The sequence below is a fragment of the Budorcas taxicolor genome, chromosome 1 (assembly GCF_023091745.1).
Source record: "Budorcas taxicolor isolate Tak-1 chromosome 1, Takin1.1, whole genome shotgun sequence".
Taxonomy (NCBI): Eukaryota; Metazoa; Chordata; class Mammalia; order Artiodactyla; family Bovidae; genus Budorcas; species Budorcas taxicolor.
In genome coordinates, this window is record NC_068910.1 from 43439755 (window position 1) to 43459430 (window position 19676).

The following is a 19676-nucleotide window of genomic DNA, read 5'->3' on the forward strand; positions in this document are numbered from 1 at the left end:
CTGATTCCTTGTACTTTATATCTATCCCTTAAAAACTTTGTTCAAAAAAAATAGAAAAATATTCATTAGCATTTGCAATAAATTTAAAGAACTCTCTGGTTACTAGATATTTTCATTTTTTGTGCTAGGATTCCTCATGTCCATAACATGTTGGTTGAGGCTCTGCAGCTCACCCCCACTCTCAGAGTGGCCAGTCTCCAATAATTGGACCCCGTGATTTCCACTCTCTGCTGTGCTGGACGTCATGAGCATTGCAATCCCTCTGGGAGTCACCACACCAGATACATCCTACTCAGATATGGCTGCTGGATCAGAGTAAGTGCTGCTTCCTAGGTAGTAGGTACATTACCAGTTTGTATCAAGACAAATTTCTTATGGGCATCTAATAGTAAATATGTAGTATTTTCTACACCCAAGCCTAGCCCATTATAAATGACATTAGACCGTTCCCTTTCCCCTGTAGAAGCTGGAGGCAAAAAAGAGTTAGAAGGGGGAGGAAAAATTTGGGAGGGGGGAGGTATTTCTGAGTAAATAATTAATAGAATTAAAATTTCAAGATAGTGATTATTTTCATTTGTTTTGATGGGTAAGGAAGACAAGTAGGTGTCACTACCTGCTTCTGTAGAGTTAATGATTATCTGATGAATGGAGGATAAAGAGGAGTTCTCTCCTGCTGATTTTCCTTGAAGGCCTCTTCCTATGTACTTCTCATTGTTCTAGAGTAAAGGGGCTGCTACTGTATGGGCAGGTTACTTAGACCTTCTGATATTTGGGATAGAAAATGTGGAAAGTAGTGTCACCTGTTTTTTATAATATTCATTGCCTAGAAAGAGGACCTTCAAAATCAGTGGTACCAAACTTTTTTTTCAGCTAAGAGCAGCTTTAGGAGTTCAGAATTTGTCGAAAAGTCCAATCCCTAAAATAGACTCTCAATTCTTGAAGAATTTAAATGCCAAATGGCAATGAAGGTAGGCCTTCATTATAAAACTTTATATATTATTCAAAGTTTTAAAATTTTTAGCCTTTTGTATCCCTTCTCTTTTAAGTTGTCCGAGATTCCCCCTGCTCACAGATTCCCCCTCTTGTCCTTTTACCTCCCTTGTACCCAATCTTCCTTGCTTACAGAAAGGAAGTGGAAGCCCCCTACCTTTCAAGACGAAGTGGCACTACACCAGGATGTGAAAGTCCAGCGAAAGAGACCCAAGGGGCCTAGGGGGCAGCACACCCCCAGAAGCCAAGTCTATTCCAGGCAGTACCAGGGATTAGGGTCTGGGCTGGAAAAATCCTGGTGTTTTGAATATGTTCAGGTCCAGTTCAGACTCTTGATCCCACAGCCACTTCTTGAGTGAGGTGGGTGTTGCTCTAATTCCCCTGTTTCTCTTGCCATTTTCACAGTCCCTGGGGATTCTTTCCCCTTCAGCAAAGTAAAGAAACTGTTCCAAAACTCTGGGTTCAACTGCATCCCTGATAATAGTGGTTTTCTTCCTGGAAACTGAGAATATTAGTAAAGAGCATGTGTATTTCTTCACAAAGCCACCTAGAATAACTGTTTGATGACTTCCTTAAAGAGGAAGACTTAAAATGAAGCTACCCTAAGAGGCAGTCTGTTATATATTCTGGGGTAGTCTGTAATTGAAAGCAGTTTTGGGCCTTATTCCCATATAAAAAAGAAGATGGAGGGTGGGGGGTGGGAAAGGGTGGATTGTGTTACTTCCAGAGCCCTTTATCTTGTTTTGTTTTGTTTTTATTTTTTTTGCATGCCAAAGAGATTTAGTTACACCAATAGCTGAAGCTTCCAATTTTATAACCGTTTCGCAGACAAAGTACTTAAAAACTTAACTGCATCAGTAGGTAATTGTATAATGTTAATGGATTTGTATAAAATCAACCACTAGCCTCCTATATGGAATGATTAACAAACTGTATAAGTAGACAACTCTTAACATTTTTGAGAAATTTCAACAACAAAAAAATTCAGTGTTGATTAACTCAACGAGATGGGGATTCGTAGCTAAGAAAAAGACCTAAAACAGTTATTCTTAAAACATGTGTTTTTCCCAGAGTACAGAGGTGACTACCCATAATTGTTGCTTAGGGAGTCCAGAAATAATTACAGAATCAAAAAATATTTCTGGCCTAAAAATTTGACTGCAATGTTTCTATCTCGTGAAACATTTTCATCTATGATCTCCAGACAGATTTCCGCTACTGTAGTCATAGCTAATTTTTCAGTTTTTCATTTTGTATCCCTACAAGGCGAGAGAATGTCAACAATTAGCTTATATACCATTCTGTTACATAGTTGGTGATATTTATTAATGCTTCATTATGCGTGTGACACAGTCACGCATATTCCACCGTTCTGGGCACTCTGAGATTAAACCTGGTATTAAGGGCAATATACTCAACTAAGTAAAAAGACCTAGACCTTACTTTATGGGATTTTAAATCTGATGGCAGTGGTGTACATTATGTTTTGTTTTTGTTTTTTTGTATATTTGTAGGAAAACCTCTAGATGTAACAATAGAAGGAAAGACTTTTCAGAGTTTACTGTCCTGCCATAAATGAATTTCAGAGGTAGTGTTACAACAACAGGCTGCACATTGTACTTAAAACACAATTGATGGAGTATATCTGTTGTGAGCATGCCTTCTGTGTATGTGCCCAGCTGTCATAGAAGTTTAAACATAGGGGAAGAAAGGCTCCAATTATATTTTCATAAAACAATTGGCTAATAAAGAGATGCAAACCTAATACTCAAATTCTTTATCAGTATTTTAAAATATAGAGATCTGGTATATGTGTATATGTCAAGGAATATCCTAGGAAATCCTGTAGTTACCTGTCAACGTGTAATTATGCATTTAATCTGTAACCAGTATGGAACTTGCAAAGTTTCCTCATCAAAAGATATGAGCTTAAATTTTAGTATTTGTCACACATAAATAATATATTAAGTGCTATGCTTAACTACAAAGTATTATGACCATGGGATGGCCTTTTAACCTACACAATATACATTTTATTTTTATTCCCTAGACTTGCACATGAAGTGCATATGTTCATATTTACCCAGTTTGGAGATGGGTAAGATACAACCAGCATAGCTCCATCTCCATGGCCATCTTTTATCTCATGCCACTTTCTTTTATCCCGTCCAAAAAAAAAAATCCATTTCTAATAAACAGCTGTCATGTTTCACCCCATGTGTTCAGTGGTACAAAATCTTTTACATAAAATATGTACAGCTCTTTGAAATACTTATTTATGTAGTAAATTAACAATGCTGTATGAAGTTATTACTTTCTCTTAACTGTCCATCATAGAAACTAAATTCTACCTTCATTTTATTAATGCTTGTTTGCCTTTGGTTTCATTTAGGAAACTCCACCTGTTTCCTAATAATCAGAGCTGATTGCCTCTCAGTGAGCCATATTCAGATCATCTATTTCTCAAGAATACTGACCTGCATTCTTGATGTATTCCCCCCCACCCCTGTGCAGTTCCCATCTTGCAGACACTCTTTAAGTAATAAAATGCATGCACTTCACTAACAGAGAATACTTTCCTATGTCTGAAGTTCTTCTTCACCTAGAAATTACCTTTGCTGTTATTTATAAGATCCCTTCTCACAGTTTTGGAGCATATAACTGGGTGAGTTGGATACATATCTCAGAATTTTCTTTTATCCCTCACTTCTCAGCTGACATTGCACCACATTGAACTGCACACTTTATTCCACCCAAGTCCTATATTATGTATATTTCCAAGCAGGAAAAATGTTTATTACGTGATACAAACAGTAGTCATTATTTGATTCCCTAAAAGACCCTTTGATCGATCACCAAAGCTGAATTATGTGTGTCTTTGGAGTTTCTAATTTATGAATCTCAGTGCAAGTTTGCTAGTTAATGTAAATGACAGATAATCCGTTATTCAGTTTTGCAAAGTCAACAGTTGCATTCCTTAATAATATTGCAGAATTCTCCAAAACCTAACCAGTTACCTAAGCAATCAGTTCAGTTCTTTTTGCCCCAGAACTTGAATTTTGTCCTTAGCCACCTCTATCTTGTTATTATCAAATAAGGGCTTACATTAAATTTCTTAACTTAAAACACATTTATAATTATTTTATATTAATAAATTGTGCTTAAACAGTTTATTTTCCACTCAGTGTCAGTACAGAAAGATACTCAACCAAGCTTCACAATAAGCCTGGTTACTTAAGATCTTACGTCATTTTCTTTAAAGGAAGAAGGTTACCCTGGTTTCCAAACTAGTTAGGTGTAGTGGAAAAAGCATAGATTTTGGAGTCACACATTGACTGACTGTGTGACCTTGGTAAAGTTATATAATCTCACCACCTCAACTTCACATTCTGTAAAAATAAGGTGCTCTTTACCATGTTTAGTAGTTGCAGAGTAAACAAATTAATACTGTAAATCTCCTAGAAAATAATAGACAATTCAGAATGGTACTTACTACTACTGTTGTTATTTATCACTAGAATAAACTTCTGAGTGCAGTTTTGATTAGTTTGAAGTTCTGTGGTATTACCATGCAGCTATTAAATAATTGTGTCCTTGATATGCTTGCATGTCATTGGTGGATGAGAAATTATTATTCTTAATATGTGGAAGGTGTTTGGGGGTTCATCAAGATGAGAGGTATGATAAATATAAGATGCCATTGTTTTTACCTGTACTTTCTTCAGGGTATCCTGTCTTGGTAGTGAATGGAAGAGGGCCTGGTCCCTGGGGCAGTGCAGAAGGCACTTTCATCATCTCACTCACTGCAAATGTCATGTGAGGTTTCATGGAAGTATTAAGAGAGCCAATTAAGAAGAATAGTTCTGAGTCTAAACCAGCCCAGAGTGGCTTCTCTAGGGGAAACTCCCTGCTCAGCTGGTACGTTTGTGTTTGTCATTAGGGACACCTTGTATCCCAGGTGCCTGCTTTGAGACATCTGCCTATACTGGCTTCATGTTACACACAAATCCACATTTAATAACACTCCTACTGTTATTTATAGGCTTAGTTACGTTGATGAGATTGTTTCACTGAGTTCTTTCTCTTACTCTAGTGGCTGGTGGTTGTGGAAAGAGGAGGGGTTAGAATGGGAAGTTAAGTCTTAGTTTAAGGAAAGATTAGGTGTTATGCTATCATGCGTTGCTTTTCGCCTTTGTGCAGCCCTGAATCTGTGGAGGCTAGTCCAGCAGTTAATGAGAAGAGCGTGTATTCCACTCATAATTATGGGACCACTCAGAGGCATGGGTGTCGAGGACTGCCTTATGCTGTGAGTATGCATTTATTTCTCTCCAGAGCAGTGATCTTCCTGGAGTGTAATCCATTCTTATACATTGTGACTTTCTTGAAATGTTTATATGCAGCATGACGAAGTTGCCCCTTTTGCACTTCCCTGCCTCCAGCGGACGTCTAGCCCTGCATCATTGTTCTTGTTTTTATGTCCCAGTTGACCTTGGCATTTTGTTTTATCACTTTCCTGGTTGAAGCCAAAAAACGAAGGGTACTACTTTCTTCTTTCTTTCCATATGTACCATACTTTAGGGGAGAGAGGGGCCAGTGTTTGGACACTGTTGATTTAAAAAATCTTATTTTCAGGATCATAATTACGGAGCCCCTCCTCCTCCGACACCTCCTGCTTCTCCCCCTGTCCAGACGATCATCCCTCGTTCTGACCTGAATGGCCTGCCGTCGCCCGTAGAGGAACGCTGTGGAGACAGCCCGAACTCAGAAGGAGAGACTGTTCCTTCCTGGTGTCCTTGTGGTCTTTCTCAGGATGGCTTCCTTCTCAACTGTGACAAGTGCAGGTAAGATCGTGTTCCATCTAAATCCAACCCTGGGTTACTGGGATTAGGGTTTCTTATTAGTAGGGAAAAGCTCAAAGTATTCTTTCTTGTGTTTGTTAATGTAGATGATTCCTTAGTGCTCCTTGGCTCGAATTCTCTGCACTAGGTGAGAATTGCTGACAACAAGGAATGAGAGATTGATCTTAAAGCTATTGAATTTGATATGAAATTTAATGTCCTGGAAACATTTGGTAGGTGGGAGGAAGGGGGTAGTATATGCAGAGACACTTCTCCCATGTGTGCGATGACGTGCTGCATGCTGTTGGAGGGACTACTTTAAGTTTGTTTTCCCTCTTTAGGGGAATGAGCAGGGGGAAGGTTATTAGACTTCATCGGCGGAAGCAGGACAACATATCAGGTGAGCCAAAGATGGGTTTGGCCCATGTTTTGACACATACTATTTTTGGGTTTTAATATTCATCCTAAGAACCCCTCTTGAGAGTTCCCATGGTCCCCAGCTCTTTTCATGGATAGTCATTGAAGTCTTCTCAAAAACCGTTGTAATTCTGTTGTTATGAATTAATTGTATCCAGAATCAAGAGTTTAGGCCTATACTAATCAAAATATTCCCTGTGAGTGTACACACACACCTAAGAACAAATCCTTTTCTGTGTTACATACGCATCAAGGCAAGGGAGCCTGGGGACCAAATTCAATGGGGGAAGTACACATAGAGAATAGAATTTGTATGTTTAGTGAGAAAGATACAGATAGAATTTTGTTTTCATATGGATTGTGGTATTTATGTTCTAATAGAGTAGGTAGAAGTAATGACTTACTGAGTATGGGCTAGATGTAAAGAAATGAGCTGTTTTTTAATGTACTTAGGATTCTTATGCACTGTGAACTGTGAACTGACCTTTTTCCAGGTGGGGATAGCAGTGCAACAGAAAGCTGGGATGAGGAGCTTTCTCCTTCCACTGTGTTGTATACAGCAACACAGCACACACCTACAAGCATCACCTTAACTGTTAGAAGAACCAAACCCAAGAAGCGGAAAAAGAGTCCAGAAAAGGGTCGTGCAGCACCAAAGACGAAGAAAATCAAGGTATGGAGGGCAAAAGTATCTTAAATAGAAATATATCTGAAATAGGCCAAATGTTGGATGAAGAATACACCGAAGTTCTCTTAAGAAATTTGATCCAGATGTTTGATGGGCCACTTCTGCTCTGTTTGCAAAAATCAGCTAATCTGTGTTACTCACATACAGATCAACCTCTTTCTGCCACTCCATACCATCACAACTGGCACATAGTCTCTTTTACTCCAACCCCACATCCCAGGTATGATATCCCAGCCCCACCTGACACAAGTCCATGTGTACAGCTGCCTCCGGTCTAGGCTTCCGCTGTCCTTAAAGTATCTCCTGCCTCCTCAACCCCAAAACCCAGTCTGAAATTCTTGTGCTGGTACATGCCCAGTTCATGGTTGTTGGTTGATTGTTTTTTCCCTTGTTTCCAAAAATTCAGGAAACATCTCTTGAACGGTCTAGGCTTACTCAGTGTTGTGGTTACTTTCCTGTATTCTCAACTAAAAAGTCTCCAGAAGAAACCTCTTCTGTTTTGTGTTCTTTCTTCCCCATCACAGCAACTTTGTTGCTTCTAGGTGACTTGCCCACCCCTTATTAAGGGGATTGGTCTTTATTTCCTTCTTAATTTCAAACTGGTAAATCTGTAGCCTTACTTAATATTTTTATATACTTTTTCTTTTAGTGTCAGGGGTGCATATAGGGTTTAAGTGATGCATGCTCTTCCCTGTTAATTACCTAATTTCACAGTGGAAAGTATTGTTATTAGCCTCAGAGTTCACTGGCCTTATGCCACCCCTTTTCTTGACAATAGTGTGGGGAATTCCATTGTATTTGTTACCTAGAGTAAAGGGGACAGACTAGAACACTAGTTCTTGCCTTAGTTTTAGTCTCAGATAGGTGTAACTGTCATTCTTGGTACCAAGTTTTGTTTTGTTCTACTTGTTTTCCTCTTTGGGATAGGCATTTCGAGAGGGATCCCGGAAGTCCTTGCGGATGAAGGTAAGGGGTCTTCTTCTCTGATGGTGTGTTTTACTTCACTGTGATCTGGCATTTTGGTCAGCTTCTTTCCTGACATTGATGGTCTGGGAATCTTGGATTCTGCTTTTTGTTAGTTTTTAATTGTTGCCATTCAGATTTCATAGAGCCTTTCTCCAAAGTGGATTTTCTTGGCCATTTTCTAAAATATTTTTTCCTTTCTGTAATCAGGCTTCGTTTACTGGTTTTTCATTAGCTGCTTTTCTTGGGGTACAGGGTAAGTGACATTTTGCCAAACAAAATGAGGTTGATGTTTGGCCTCCATCTGATTGGCCTCCATCTCAGGAGTAAGGTTTTTCTAGTGATAGGGGATCTCTTGTGTGTTCACCCTAGCATCATGTACACTTTAATCACCAGTTGGAAGGATAAATTTCATCAGTAGGAAAGTAGTAGTGTTGATAAGAATTATTCTTACTGGAATTACTTACTTTTGAGCTGTTTTCTCCTGGCATATCTACTTGGTATAGAAGACTCAGGTGATGTTAGTGCACTTCTTTTCTTTAGTTATCAAGTAAAAGCTTATGAGACATGATTTCAGGTAGTAGTTGGATAATAGAGAAATTATGTGCAATATTTAAAGGAACTTTTAGCCGATGAAGAGTTTGCCCAAAGGAAATTTGAATATACTGTCTGATATCTTCCCTTACCTATTTGCTTATGTAGGATAGTGTACCTCCCAAACCATTACTTATGGCTACAAAGTATTTAATTAGAATTAAGGTCTAGTTTAGTTCTGTTAGTATTCTTATATGTGGATGTGTAAATGATATAAAAGCAGAATCTTTCTTATTGATCATTATAGGGTAAACATTAAACTCTTTAGTGAGGATAAGCTTTCTTAGGAAATATAGATATAATACGCATTTATATGTGGAACACCAAATTGACTCATTTAAAAAGATCACAGGTAGCACTTTGTATAAAATTACAAGGCCTCACCTTGCATATACCCATAAACAGACTTGTAAATATCTGTATAAAAGATGGGAGAGGACTTAGAGCCCAAGACCACCAGAATCCTGGAATGTCTTGGAACACAGTTACTGTTTCTTTGCTAGATCATTCTCCTGTAAGGAGACCGTTGCTTAGAGGAGACCTTAAATAGATTTATGGGGCAGACATAGCCCTTATCCCAGGTGTTAAACCCTTTTCTCTTTTATCAGCTATTGTAACTTGCCTCTAGAAGTTTGAAACTTTCTGAAAGCTATTGACTGGCTTTCCCAGAAAACTACATGTTAACTCCAAATATTGCTTGCAGTTTTTGAGATGTTGACAGCTCCATAAGCATGTTAAAATTTAAATAATTAAAAATTACCGGTTTATTTTGATTCTTGTATCATAATTCTGAGTTATAAATTCTGTACTCGGAATTAATTGTTACTAAGAACCTTACCAAAGATCTGAGTGGGAACCATAGCATAAGAATGAGAAGACTCTATCATTTGGCTTTTTAGCCCTAAAGTTGAATTTCTCCACTGGAAACTGGTCTAAACCAGGGTTTTTTAACCTCAACACTGTTTGAGCCAACAACATTTGAACCAAATAATTCTTTGTAGGGATCAGAGCTGTCTTTTGCATTACAGTAAACTGTGTAGCATCATCCTTAGCATTTACTAAGTGCCAACAAAGCCACATATTAATCAAAAATAACTTCAGGTATTACCAAAAGTCTTCTTGGTGGCAAAATCCCCACTGATTGAGAGCTGTTGCTCTAAACCCACTGAGATGGCATCTCTAGTACTCAGAAGAACAGGATAGCAGACTAGACAAGAGTTGTGTTAGTGAACAATAGCTAAAACTATGACACAGGCTTCCAGTTTACATTGTTTAACAAGTCAGAAGTTTAGTGATCACTACTGGATGCTTAAACCTGGGAATTCTACTGGGGCACCCCTAATCCCCAGTCTTATAAGCTCCCTTAAAGTCTTAAGTTTTGCACTTTTTCTTTTGCTCAGCTGCTACTGTCCACCTCAAGCAGGCAGTGTTCTATTCTCAATGTGTTGGCCTTAGGTATTTGTTAGATCCTTTTGTTTATTGTTCATCCTTTTGGAATCTAGTGAGTAATGTGAAAAACAGTGGCATTAAATTTTTCCTTCCATTTTCCTGTTCCTTGGGGAAGGATGGTAGACGATAGTCGATCAAAACTAGTAACATAGAAATGAAAGAAAGCTATTGTTACAGTGGGTGTAAGTGTTTTCTCTATTGTTCGTGGAAACCATATTAATTTTTGTATACCTGTTTTTGCAAGTTTAAAGTCGACATGGATTTATAAGTAGCTTTGGTATTAGTGTCTTTTCCTTCTAGTTATCACTAGTGTGAAATCATCACTATCAGTGTTGGTTTTGTTTTCTGATAACACCTTAAGTCCTGAACACCGTGGAGGAGAACATATATCAGACTTCAGCTGTGTCTGTATAGCAGAAGCACATATAAAAGTATTTAGGAAGATGTTGCCAAGATATGATGTTTCCTCAGTACTGTACTGTCATAGAGGGCAGCGGTTTTCCGAGTGAAGTGTAGCAGATTATAAGCATTTCCTACACTGCATCTACCCATGCCCCTCCCCCACCTTACCTCTTTATTGTGTGGCTGTTTTGCAATGTCATAAATAGCATGCTAGAAAGATATACTGAATGATAGCTTTTTCTGTAGGAGGCAAGATTATGAGTTACTTATTTATTTGGGTCACATGTAGCTTTTAAGTGAACATAAATTAATTGTATAATAAGACATGCAAAAACATACTCCTGGATAGTAGTAAAACTACCAATTTGAAATGTCATACTGATGTTTGATAAGTATTGAAAACTTAAGCAATGTGAGTATTTTGAAGTATCACTGTTGTTCATTTTTATGAAGATTTTCTTACAAACTTGATGTCATTGTTCTGATAAATTTGATTTTTATGACATAAAGATGGTCATAAAATCATAGTGATGGGATTGAATTACAATCCAGATTGATTTCTCACTTTATAAATAAGGAAACTGAACCTCCCAGCTTACTGATAATAAAACCATGATAGAAGCCAGATCCTGACTTCCCAGGCCATTGCTCTTATGCCACACAACTGCCAAGTGAAAACTAATTTTCTCTGAATGGTTAGCCTGGCAGTCCCCCACCCAACCCCTTCCTGTCCCATCCTGTCCCTTTTATGGACTCTCCTAATCTACTTGACCTTTGTTCTCTACAGAATTCTCCTTCTGAGGCACAGAATTTAGATGAGAATACAACTGAGGGATGGGAAAATCGGATAAGACTATGGACTGATCAGTATGAAGAAGCCTTCACTAATCAGTACAGTGCAGATGTACAGAACGCCCTTGAACAACATCTACACTCTAACAAGGAATTTGTGGGCAAACCTGCTATTTTAGACACTATTAATAAGACTGAATTGGCCTGTAATAATACAGTTATTGGGTCCCAAATGCAGGTAAGGATCAAAGGGGTAAAGACTCCTAATTAGTTGAGATTTTAAGAACTCAGGAAAAGGATGTATTTTGAAATTAGCCTATCTTTCAGATGTATAAGACCTTAGGGTAACAAAATAGCCATCTATTGAGGAGCATCTTTAACCAAAAGCAAGTTTTGCTCACTTGAAAACTGTTCAGATACATACTTTAAGATATATATCTTTATTAATTAAAAATAGATAAATTAGGATATAGAAAATTTATACCACCTCAATAGAAATTATTAAGATTAATGGAAACCTAAGCTCTTACATTACACATAGAGCCACAAAAATTTTAGTCATATTTTTCTTAGTTTTTTTTTTCTTTGGGGGTAAGGGGGTGGCAAGTTCACTATACAGAACCTATTTCCTAGAAATACTAAGATTTCATCAAATTTTAAAATGTCTCATCATTGAGGTAAATAACATAAACAAGTAAAACCTAAAAGTATTAGTGCTTTTCCTGCAATTAAGAGATAATTTAAATGTCTACTTAGCTCCTGTTGATAGCATCTAATGTCAATACTCTGATTTTATTCAGCTACAATTGGGAAGAGTCACTCGTGTTCAGAAGCACCGGAAGATCCTGAGGGCTGCAAGAGATTTGGCTTTGGACACTCTTATAATAGAGTATCGAGGCAAAGTCATGTTACGGCAGCAATTTGAAGTCAATGGGCATTTCTTCAAAAAGTAAGACATCATTCATTAAGTATTAAGGGCTAAAGTGGGTCTAACAGCAGTATAGCTGTAAAAGCCATCCTTGTGGGTAGGATGCTCTTGCAGGAAAACTCACGCCTCTCTGCTATTTGTAGAGAAGTGCAAATAAATCTGCAAGTCGTTTAATCTATGAAGTGGTGATGACTCCTTTCTAAACAAAGCATTCCTTGCTTTGTGCTTTTTCTTTAATCAAAAGCAGACAAGCATGTGATGTTTTCTAAGTTCAGGCGTTGCAGAGGGCTGCTGCCTCTTCTGTCATGGTGTGCTTCATATTTGAAATCATGGGGTAGCCTTTTTATTTCTGTTGAGAATTACAGGAATTTTAATTATATTCCTAGACCATACCCCTTTGTGCTCTTCTACTCAAAATTCAACGGTGTAGAGATGTGTGTGGATGCACGTACTTTCGGTAATGATGCTCGATTCATCAGAAGATCATGTACACCGAATGCAGAGGTAAGATTTCTGTAGCAACTTCTCTTTGAATGGAACCACCAAAAGGACAAATCAACTAAAGAAACAGTCTGAAAACTTCATCCAGATTAAGGTCTGTAGATGGTGGTCATAATATTTCATTGTAAGAGATGAAAATCAAAAGTAATGGTTTATTTATTCTGACAGGATGAGGTCAAGGAGTAGATTTTCTTTAGAGAAGGCAAAAATGCAAAAAAGCAAGTTGGCATTTGCTAAAGAGAAAGAGCTAGGCTGGATAGGAAGGCAGTGAGATTATATTATATTAAAGAATTGTCATACAAAAGATTTATCATTGGGCCAAAACTAAGGTGCATGGTTTCATTTTTTAGATTTTAGGTGATTCAGGTTGAAGGAGTGATTCTAGACATTTCTGAAGTTGATTATTTGGTGCATAATGAACGCAGCCACATCAAATGCAGCAAGAAAATTCACAGAGCTTTTTTTATAGATTAAGAATTTTAATTTTCTGGTACAGCTGAAAACAGCTTTAAGATGTAGATCAGTGTTCTTACTCTGATTGCTAACATCTAAAAATTTCTTTATTTCAAGAAATATCATAAATTTTCAAGCAATTACTGTATGATAGTATCAAATGGAATAACAGACTACCATAACTAAGTGAGGAAATATTATTTGAGTTAAAGGTTTTTTTTTCCTCTTACAGAAAGTTTTTGTTGTTTTTGATAAATCATAATCATTAGCCTTGTTCACACAGGTGAGACACATGATTGCAGATGGGATGATTCATCTCTGTATCTATGCTGTGTCTGCTATCACCAAGGATGCTGAGGTCACCATAGCATTTGATTATGAGTACAGTAACTGGTAAGATCTCAGCCTTTCCTAACATGAGTGGCCTTGTCTTACACTTTAAGCTGTTCTTTCTGTTCAGTCTGCTTTCGTGCCTTGCCATTTCCTTTTTCTTTTTTTTTTAACCTTTTGTTTTCATGAATAATGCATTTTCTGCCTGGAAATTATAGAGGGAAAGACAGAATGAGGGTGTTGTGTTTAGTTTTAAGAGAGACATAGTGTGATACTGCTTACCAGTCTTCTAACCAAGGGTGTTTTGGCCTTTGCCTCTATCTAGCAAGAATAACAAAAAGAATATGCATGTAACACTCCTAGAAATTACAGTAGTTATCTATTGTTACACACACAGCTATTGTACCAACTATCACACAGAATAAGAATCTAAAGATTCACCTCATCCACTCTCATCATCCACTCAGATCATCCACTATAATCCAGCTATATATGACAGTGCAGAAAAACAGATAGTAAGTCATAGATGATTACGTGATGGGTTTTGTAAAATGACTGCTTCTTTTGCCTTGGTCGTTGTAGGCAATAGGGTCTATGTAGTAAACTGATGTCAGGCACAGGTACATGAAGAAAAGGTATTAATAATAAGTAGGGAATCAATAGGCAAGAGTGAGGACATGGGGAAGGCAGACACAAGGTAAGTATGACTACTTCAGACTCTGTCACGGATTCACTGCCTTTAAACAGCACAAAGACAGTTGAGAGAACTGAATTTAGTGAGGGCTTGCTTTCCCGTCCACTGAGTGAGTTTGGGTTATATAGAGAAATGCAGAATATTGAAAATATTTATAGGACTCTCTTAATGACTCTATTTAACTTGTTCAAAAATAATACCAAAGGAAATTACTATACTAAGATTTCAAGATAATGAATAGATAATATAACTGATTTTCATGGGTACTGAGACAGGCACTTTTGGTTGTTTCTTTGGAGCAGTAATTATAAAGTGGACTGTGCATGTCACAAGGGGAACCGGAATTGCCCTATACAAAAAAGGAATCCCAATGCTGCAGAACCGCCGCTCCCACCTCCTCCAAGTCTACCTACCATCGGAGCAGAGACGAGACGTAGAAAAGCACGACGGAAAGAGCTAGAGATGGAGCAGCAGAATGAGGCCCCTGAAGAGGATAACAGCCAGCAGCCAGAGCAAGTTCCTGAGAAAGTCACTGTATCCAGTGACCATGAGGTAATCTTCCCTGGTCAGAAGATGTTGCTGTGGTGTTGATCCTCTTCATATGAAGTGGATCCCAGCTTGCCACATGTTGTTTTATGTAGGGAATCTATGTTAACACTTAATACCCTTCATATCAAGGTGGGTATGCATTCATTCATTCTGTTTTGTCTTTTTTTTTTTTTTTAAGCAATGTCAGGAGCATCCTTTTGGGTACTTACCAGGTTTCAGTGCAGTAAATTGTATTTATCATCTGTGTTTACCATGTGACCCCCATATAAGTAACACTAAAGCACTGGAAATTGTTTCTACAGAGTTTTAAGCTCCCAGGGAAAAACCAGGGGTTGATTTTTTTCCTAGAGTTTAAGAATACAGCTGAATATTGCCTCTATCTTAAAGGAAATAGACAATCCAGAAGAAAAAGCAGAAGAGGAGAAGGAAGAGGTTGCAGATGACCAGGAGAGCCCAGCTCATAGCAGGAGGGTGGGTACCTTCTAACATCTTTTTGTTACTGCTGATTCCTGCTACCTATGGCATGTGAGCCCCTTCAGAATTTATATCATTTTATTTCTTCAGTAAGTTCTTACACCATCACCTTTAGGTCACAATTTCGGCTTTTTCTATAAAGTAGATTTTATGTTTATTTTTTAAACATACATAGTTAAACACATATAGTTTATATATAGTTTATATAAACATATAGTTTATATATAAACATATATAAACACATATATAAACATACATAGACACAGTTCTCTAGTAGCTATTATCTGTTGATGGTTTTAAGAGGTTTCTTAACTGTCTTGTTGAAACAAAGTATCTTTGTTTGGGCTAACTTAGTAATTTCCTACATTTGTGTGACTTGACATTTAAAAAACCAACAAAACCTGCAGTCATAATGGATTCAAAAGTTCTTCTTTATGGCTGCAATCAGTCATGTTTATTTTTGTCCTTGAGAAGCTGCTGAAGAAAATCTACTTGATTTTTTTTTTAACTGAAAATGCAGAGAAAAATTAGTTTTGATGGCTATTTTTCTTTTGTATTAAAAAGTTTCAAAATAGCTGACCTCTTTTGAAATAAATGTCTATCAGTTTGCATTAATAATACTTGTGAAAAGCTGTTGTCTTCTCCTGGTAGAGGCTTCCTTCTATGCTAATGTCTTTTCTTTCTAGACCCGGGAAGATAGGAAGGTTGAAGCCATCATGCATGCTTTTGAAAACTTAGAGAAAAGAAAGAAGCGACGGGATCAGCCCTTGGAACAAAGCAGTTCTGACGTAGAGATTGCTGCCACCACCTCAGAGATTCCTTTGGGAGAGGAGACAAAAACTGAAGCCCCTGAACCTGAAGTTAGCAACCCTGCTTCAAATATTGCCATCACAAGCAACCCACAGAGTGTTGGAGTGAACACCCGGAGGTCTTCCCAAGCAGGAGTAAGATGAAAAGACTCCAGGCCTTAGATAACTCCTGTTAATATCAGTTGCCTATCTTTTGGAATGGCTATAATCACCGTTTTCAGCTTTGCCTTATTTTGCAGTAAATAAGCTGATTTGCTTATCACTTAGCTGATTTGTGGAATCAGGGAAACAGAATTTGAATAACTAGATACTCTCAGACTAGAATGGAACTATCTACAATTTCTGCCAGATAAATTGTTGGTGGTGAATTCATAAAGATCTTGTGGTTTCTCTTTGGCCATCTTTGTAGCATAGTTATGTACCTGACATTTCATAGGATCCTCAGAGTAACTCTTCCTTTTCCTATCTTTGCCACAAATTCTAAGCTCCTCAGAGTAACTCTTCCTTTTCCTATCTTTGCCACAAATTCTAAGCCTTAAGCTAAAACCTCAGTATCTGAGGGGAAAACAGAGGAGGATTTACCTTCCCTGCTAAGAACCTAAAATTTGGTGGCTGCTTTCAGCTGACTTTTGACCAATTTTATAAATACTTTCTGGAAAAAGAAGTAACGGACATCTTCCTGTAGGCTTTCTGGCTGGTTTAAATGTATAAATTTTGTAAGGATTATATTTGAAATTAATGTTTGTTAATGCTCAGTTTTTTCACCAGTGAACATTCAGAGTGCTTAAAGTGAATAGGAAACAGGATAAAATATTTGCTGATATTGCTAGTAAGCAGTTAACTTTGCTGTTATTGTAGGATATTGCTACAGAAAAACCAGTCCCCAAACCACCTCCAGCAAAGCCTTCTCGGCCCCGACCGAAGAGTCGAATTTCTCGGTACCGGACCAGTTCAGCCCAAAGACTAAAGCGTCAAAAGCAGGCCATTGCACAGCAGGCAGAGTTGTCACAAGCTGCCTTGGAAGAAGGGGGAAATAACAGCTCAGTAACTCCTACTGAAGCTGGAAATGTAGACAGTTCAGGAGAAAACAGGCAATTAACAGGGTCTGACCCAACCGTGGTATCAGTTACTGGATCCCATGTCAACCGTGCTGCATCTAAATACCCCAAAACCAAAAAGGTAAGTTACAAATCCATCTTCCTAAGGGTAGTCTGGCAAAAGCTGTTCCTTCGTAAAGTAAAAGGGTGTATAATCCTCAGGGGAGAAAAAGCAGTCTACGAATTATTAGATTTGAGATAAAATGCTTAGACACTGAGTCCATGCTGCTACTTTACTTTGGTTCCCATAATTTTTAAACAGAGCTTAAATTACTGATAGCTGAACTCATTCCTCCCATAGTGATCATGGAGAGGGTGAGCTAAGATGCCCTTGTGTTCTGATTATGCGAATCATACTCTGCAGCTGTTTTATCTACCTCGGTCCTAGTTCCTAGATGAGGATTGTCTTTGTGAGTTACACTGCTGCCTCTGGCCTTTACATCTGCAACATCATCAACTGACAGTCTCTTTTTTAACTTAGTATCTAGTTACAGAATGGTTGAATGACAAAGCTGAGAAGCAAGAATGTCCTGTTGAGTGCCCTTTACGTATCACCACGGACCCAACTGTACTGGCAACAACCCTGAACATGTTACCTGGTCTTATCCATTCCCCGTTAATTTGCACCACCCCCAAACACTACATTCGCTTTGGCTCACCCTTTATCCCTGAGAGGCGTCGAAGGCCACTTCTGCCTGATGGCACGTTCAGCTCCTGTAAAAAGGTATGTTTACGTGATTTCTTTTCTTTTTAACCTAGGATGCCTGTAATGGTGACATATCAAACACATGCTCTAGATGAGTGCACTCTGCCCATATGAGTTTATAATGAGTTAGGTGTTAAGCCACCAGTATTGGTGCATCAAGAGTCAGTGAGACTAAGGTGGGATGTAGACTACATTTTGGTGCTCAGTTTGTCTTAGCAACTTTGTCTTTGTGTTCACTGTTATCTTAGCAGTTGGTGACTGGGTAGAAAGGGGTGTTTTGTGTGTGCTCTTGTGATACTGGTTAACATGTCCATTTGTGATTATTCTGTAAGATTGGGCCCCAGGTACTCTAGAGCACTGTTGCACAAGTTAAAGAATGATCAAATTTTGTTTTGGATTAACTCAGTCACTATTATCATTTGATTGAGAGTAGAGGAAAAGTCTTGTCACAACTGACAGAATTCCTGTTCCTTGATCAAATGAGTGTTTATTCCCTAGTGATTATGGAACCTAGTATAAAGTTTTCTGTCTCTCTCTCTCTCTCTGGTTTCTCTTCTGTAGTTATGTTTTGCTTTTGGATCTAGTGGCAGTCATATTTGATGGTTGTTTATTTTTGGAATGCTTTCTTAATTCCCAGAAGCCCTGCTTATTTTCCAAAGGTGTCTCTCAAGAATAGATCACACCCTCAGATCTGTAATGTCATTTTCATGTTTCTAGAAGTATAGGACACCCTTTCATTTGGTACCTTTGAGGTAGAGTCTGTTCCCTGGAACACCCTTTTCTCTTATCCTCAGATCTGGATTCAGGCTGCCTTCCTCAGTGTCTGCCATTGCCCTCCTCCACTGGCATCACGTACATGAGGATGCTGCATATAGATTATTTGATGTGATGAAGTCTCCAACTCCAGGCAGGTCTTCCCTGACTCCTCAAACTTAAAGCTTTTCTCTTTTCCCAAAGAGCAGATACTATTTCTTGGGGGAGGGGCTTAAAAGATGAACCCAAGTGTTGGGGGATATGGAGGGGAGGAGGGCAGCAGGGATCTGCACACAAACCAAAGGCGCTACCACTGAATGAGCAACATACACTGAAGAAAGTCTTTTCCTAATCTTAATCTAAGTGTTTGAGTCACTTACGATTTATTTAGGGGAAATTCCCAAGTAGAACAGCTCCTAAAGAGAAATTTGATCATGAGATCTTTGCCAGAAGGGTTTGTGGATAATAGAGTAACATAACTTTCAGGTGTCAGAAAAGAAAACAGTGACATCTTTAAAAAGAAAATAAAACAAGAAATTTACTAAAGGAAATGAAGGTTAGGTCTCTGGGAATCCTTTATTCTATACCAAGTTATTTATCTTGGATCTTATAAATTATCTGAGAAGGAAAAAAAAAATATTTGCCGTTTAATGACCATTATTGATTAACCTTGGCTTCTCTGGTGACTTGGTGGTAAAGAATCTGCCTGCTTTGCAGGAGACTTGAGTCAGGAAGATCCCCTGGAGAAGAAATGGCAACCCACTCCAAATATTCTTGCCTAGGAAATCCCATGAGCAGAGGAGCCTGGCGGGCTGCAGTCCATGGGGTCGCAAGAGTCGGACACGACTTAGCGACTAAACAACAATAACAATGATTAACCTTATTCTGTAATAATTGGCGGATTTCATTAACTCTGGTATGGCTTGTAAAACTAATCTTACCATTACTTTTAGCTCAGTCCCTCATTAAGGGTAATAGCCCAGAATCTACATTTTCAGAGTAGTATCGAACAATTAGAGAAGCTGTCTTTAGTTTAGAGGAACAGGTCAAAAGATGGCTTAATATATGAAATAAACTTCTTCCTTTTGTTCTGTCTTTGGATGGACATAGTACTAGACTTCTAGGATGTTAACTGTTGAAGTATCTTATCAAGTCAGATAATAGATTTTCTTTGATCCTTTAAGAAGGGCTAATAATTATTAATACAGAATAATAAAGAAGTCTGAACTGTAAATAGTATGGACTACTT

At 38.1% G+C, this 19676-nt stretch overlaps 1 protein-coding gene across 10 annotated transcripts in view; it reads left to right on the forward strand.

Annotated features, from left to right (window-relative positions):
• Positions 1-19676, forward strand: part of SETD5 (SET domain containing 5) — an 80001-nt gene that overhangs the window by 37000 nt on the left and 23325 nt on the right. For 2 of the 10 annotated variants that reach the window (XM_052635502.1, XM_052635536.1), the window contains exons 2-18: positions 129-315; positions 1126-1350; positions 4716-4908; positions 5191-5296; positions 5623-5831; positions 6170-6228; positions 6740-6918; positions 7861-7899; positions 11129-11371; positions 11934-12082; positions 12448-12565; positions 13299-13408; positions 14342-14591; positions 14976-15059; positions 15749-16006; positions 16730-17050; positions 17450-17692. In XM_052635502.1, coding sequence (XP_052491462.1) covers positions 4817-4908; positions 5191-5296; positions 5623-5831; positions 6170-6228; positions 6740-6918; positions 7861-7899; positions 11129-11371; positions 11934-12082; positions 12448-12565; positions 13299-13408; positions 14342-14591; positions 14976-15059; positions 15749-16006; positions 16730-17050; positions 17450-17692 — 2460 coding nt within the window. In that variant the 5' untranslated portion in view covers positions 129-315; positions 1126-1350; positions 4716-4816. Of the gene's footprint in view, positions 1-128; positions 316-932; positions 969-1125; positions 1351-4715; positions 4909-5190; positions 5297-5622; positions 5832-5970; positions 6062-6169; positions 6229-6739; positions 6919-7860; positions 7900-11128; positions 11372-11933; positions 12083-12447; positions 12566-13298; positions 13409-14341; positions 14592-14975; positions 15060-15748; positions 16007-16729; positions 17051-17449; positions 17693-19676 lie in introns of those variants that run through there. The other 8 variants (XM_052635544.1, XM_052635511.1, XM_052635527.1 and 5 more) reach the window with 8 other exon arrangements.